General features: G+C 39.9%; 1 protein-coding gene across 1 annotated transcript; it reads right to left on the bottom strand.

The window, feature by feature from the left end:
- Positions 1 to 223: 223 nt before the first annotated feature.
- On the bottom strand, positions 224 to 578 carry LOC122896390 (cytochrome c oxidase subunit 6C). The gene has a single exon (XM_044234561.1). The coding sequence runs from the start codon at positions 527 to 529 to the stop codon at positions 302 to 304; it is 228 nt and encodes a 75-aa protein (XP_044090496.1). The 5' UTR covers positions 530 to 578; the 3' UTR covers positions 224 to 301.
- Between the last annotated feature and the right edge of the window lie 3,742 nt (positions 579 to 4,320).

The following is a 4,320-nucleotide window of genomic DNA, read 5'->3' as shown; positions in this document are numbered from 1 at the left end:
GGGAAATGGGGAGTCCAGCTCTCATAATGTACACAAGTGCCCTTTTTGCAGTCTATTTAATCCATGTTTTTCACATTTTTGTGCTTATCGATGGTTTTAACACAAAAATGTTGTCTAACATTCTAAGTTCAAGAAGGGAATGGTATGTTTTTTTTTGTTGTTTTGTTTTGTTTTTATGTGTTAGTTGTTTATTTATCAAGACAATTCCATAACCCAATATTCGTGCTTCATAGTTCAGGAACACAGGTCAGTGACAAACTTCAATTGAACTCAACCCAAAGAAATTCTTTACATTCCAAAATCACTTTGCACTCTGAAAGATACCAGCCCTCCTCATCTCCTCAAAATCTTTCATGGAATCGTAGTTTCTGTAGAAATCTGCATATGCCTTCTTTCTTGGTTCGGCCACAGCAAACTTATAGAAAGCTGCAACCCCCAGGGATACAACGAAGGCTCCAACAATGTGAAATCGCAGACGCTTGGCCAGAAGGCCTCGCATCTGAGGTTTCGTCAAAGCACTGGAAGTCATGGTAGTTATTCTCCTCTACACCAACCTCAAACCTAACGTCCTTCCTAACTGATCAGGAATGGTATGTTTTATGGAGAAAATACACGTGTTAGATAAAGCTCTGTTCTGGAATGAGTTATATTGTGTTCTTGGCTATGAATTTAATGTTAATGAATCAACAATATGTAATAAATAAGCTTTCTTTTCTAGATTTCTAATTCCTGAAATATACTGTTTCTTCAACAGAGTAAGGGAGCCCACAAGTACAGTGTTTATGTATACTACAAGTCTGTGCAAGACTAAATTTAGTTATGTCACTTAATTCCACCACTGGGTAAAATTTTTTTATTCTATATCACTAAATGTTTATTACCTAGTATTAATTTATTTCAAAACCACTTAAATTCAGAAAACCCCATGGTTTATGTTTATTCTTAAATATTGACATTTCTTTTCTGTAAGGGCTTTCATAGTTCATTTGGGGAGTCTGAGAACCTCACTGATTTGTGGTAAATAGCTATCTTCGTATCTCTAACCATTTATGTATCTGTCTCTCTATTCATATATGTATCAGTGAATGTCTGTATATTCACATTTTTTTTAAGATTTTATGTATTTATTTGACAGAGAGAAATCACAAGTAGATGGAGAGGCAGGCAGAGAGAGAGAGAGGGAAGCAGGCTCCCTGCTGAGCAGAGAGCCCGATGCGGGACTCGATCCCAGGACCCTGAGATCATGACCTGAGCCGAAGGCAGCGGCTTAACCCACTGAGCCACCCAGGCGCCCCTGTATATTCATATTTATATATCTTTTTTTCTATCTCTAAATTACTCGAGTGAGAATAATTTCATTCTGTGGAACCATATCAATAATAGATTACTTACTACAAATCTATATAATGTATTAATATACAATAAAATTAAGCATACATATTAACATAATATATGTCTACACTGTGGTTTTTTTAAGATTTTATTTATCTGAGAGAATGAGCACGCACAAGCGGGGGGAGCAGGCAGGGGAGAGGGAGAAGCACACTCCTCACTGAGCAGGGAGCCCAATGCCGGGCTCAATCACAGACCTGAGGCCGAAGGCAGATGCTTAACCAACTGAGCCACCCAAGTGTCCCTATACTGTGTTTCTGATCATGATCTAGATACCATCTAAACAGGTAACTAATAAAATACTAGTCAGGACTGTCTCATTTCTAGCCTAGCCTGTATCATCTACCATCACTGCCCTGGTATTTTCACCTTCTGTGGTCCTTTTCTGGGTCCCTACTTAAAAAGCAAAAAACATAAAACACTTGGTCATGTTATTCAAATTGAAAAAATAGGCAAAAGTTCAAAATCTCTTGCATACAGTTAGAATTTTAGGCTTACAATTTTAGGCTTACAGTTAGAATTTTAATATGCCTGATATTAAAAACTGGACTCATGCAGGTCTTTTATATCCCCATTTGTTACCACATGGAGCCTTAAAACATAGAGCCCAAGAAAGCTGTTTCCCTAATTTAATGTTAGCACTTTGAAAATTGCCCACTGCAGTTGCCTGTTAATAGATTTTTTTCCTTTTCTCTGCTTTGACTTAAAATTACAAAACCTTCCAGGCTGACACGGAGCTCAAAAACTTGTCCTCAGCTTTACCATTTCAATATTGTAATGTTAATTTCTCTGTCATAATGTTTTATGTCCCATTAAGTATGCACCAATGGGGGGACTGTGAGATTTACTTGTGGTGAGTCATTCTCTATGCTTTATTTGAATGTTTAAATATCTGTCAATCCCATCAGACCATGAGTTTCTCAGGAGTAAGGGTCATATTGTAAGGACCTATTTTATATTTTTATTTTAGCCAGAGGCTTCCATTGAGGTTAAACAATAACTTTGTTGTTTAACCCTTAAACTGTCCCTGCTCCCCTTCCCCCAGGGGACTTAAAAACAAGTCCCAGAAACCAGCTCCAGGTGTGGAGGCCAAGAAAAACAAGGCTGTCTCGCCCTGACAGAAGTACAGCCATCTTGGCAAAGCAAAAGCTGGCACCTTGCACTGTTAGAGGGGGTTAGCATCAGAATGGCCATCCTGAAGGCCGGGAAGCCATTTCCCTGAGCGTCCCTAACCAGCCCACTCAGCGCAGGTAACTTGAGATAAGAGAAAGTAGCTAATGGAGGCATAATACTCCATAGTGTTGCAACATGGACGGGACTGGAAGAGATTATGCTGAGTGAAATAAGTCAAGCAGAGAGAGTCAATTATCATATGGTTTCACTCATTTGTGGAGCATAACCAATAGCATGGAGGACAAGGGGCGTTAGAGAGGAGTAGGGAATTTGGGTAAATTGGAAGAGGAGGTGAACCATGAGAGACTATGGACTCTGAAAAACAGTCTGAGGGGTTTGAAGTGGCGGGGGGGGGGTGGGAGGTTGGGGTACCAGGTGGTGGGTATTATAGAGGGCACAGCTTGCATGGAGCACTGGGTGTGGTGAAAAAATAATGAATACTGTTTTTCTGAAAATAAATAAATTGGGGAAAAAAAAAAAAAAGAGAAAGTAGCTAAAACCTAAGAAACAACTTAATCATATACCACCAGGGCGGTTAGGCGATGGCGCCACAGGGACCAGATGTTGAAGAAAAACAAATAGTTAACTTGCAGGGATCAGGATCCTGCTAGACCGAGTCTCCCTTGGTTTGCAAATGTCCTGGTGATTTACAACAAAAAGGCCATCTTTTCAGTGGCCCAGTTTCCAGAGACAAATGGCTCAGTACCTGGAGGCTAAAGGTCGCCCTCCCCACCGTAAAACTGTAGGAGGCTGAGGCAGAAGGAAATGTAATTAAGGTGAAGATTCTTCTAAACCTAAATCTCACTTAACCGCCAGGGTGACGCCGGGGTGGCAAAAAGTTAAACAAAGTTAAACTGTCAAAGTGGGGCACAAGAGATGTATGTAGCTATGAAAAAGTGCCTTGAAAATGCTATATAAACCCTTGGCTTTGAGTGCTCGGGGTCCTTGCTGAAACCGGCTGTGCCGAGCGGATACTTGGACCCCAGCTAGCTGGAAATAAACCTCGCTATGTGACTTACATTATCGAGAGTGTTCTCTAATTGAGGGGTGGTCGACTCTGTACCCTAACAATATCCTAATATCCTGTTTGCTTCTGGGTCCTTCAGACTTAACATGATGATACAGAACAGATGCAAAGTTGGTTGAGAGAACTAATTAAAGGAAAAGACCACTAACCAGGAGGAAAGAACCTGAGTTCCCCGGGTCACTATAAAATTCTGTTAACTTAGAGAAAGTCACTTGTAGGCTCTGTGCTCCACTCCCTCAACTACAGAAAGGAGGCTCACCTACTAGACAGTACCAATACCCTTTTCTTTTAATAATCTCCTATAATACTGGGCTCTGCAGGTGTTCAGTGAATACTTGGTGATGGATACATTATTACTTTGGCCTTTAAATTTCTTCTGGTTAGGTAGAACCATTGCGTAAACATTATCCTTGATTGATGCCATATTTACAGTCACCCCTGAGCAGAACGGGAAACTATATTGACTTCTTTTTTGTGTGTATTTGTGGAAAAGAATATGTATTGTTAGAATTCATCTTTTTTAAAACTGTGTTCATGTACTTTAAGCATTCTGCTTTGAGAAATGTCCCAGAAGTACTTACTTACAGAAAAAAATTAATTTTCCCAAGACCTTAGCCTTTAATTCACAAGATACCTGAAGAGCAAAAAGACTATATTTAGCTTTTGTGTGGCACGGGGCAATGAGTGAGCTATGTGAAAGGAACTCATTTTACACATGCAAGAGATTA

The sequence above is a fragment of the Neovison vison genome, chromosome X, assembly GCF_020171115.1.
Source record: "Neovison vison isolate M4711 chromosome X, ASM_NN_V1, whole genome shotgun sequence".
Taxonomy (NCBI): domain Eukaryota; kingdom Metazoa; phylum Chordata; class Mammalia; order Carnivora; family Mustelidae; genus Neogale; species Neogale vison.
The sequence above is the reverse complement of the archived record's forward strand: the minus strand, read 5'-3'. Positions and strand labels throughout refer to the sequence as shown.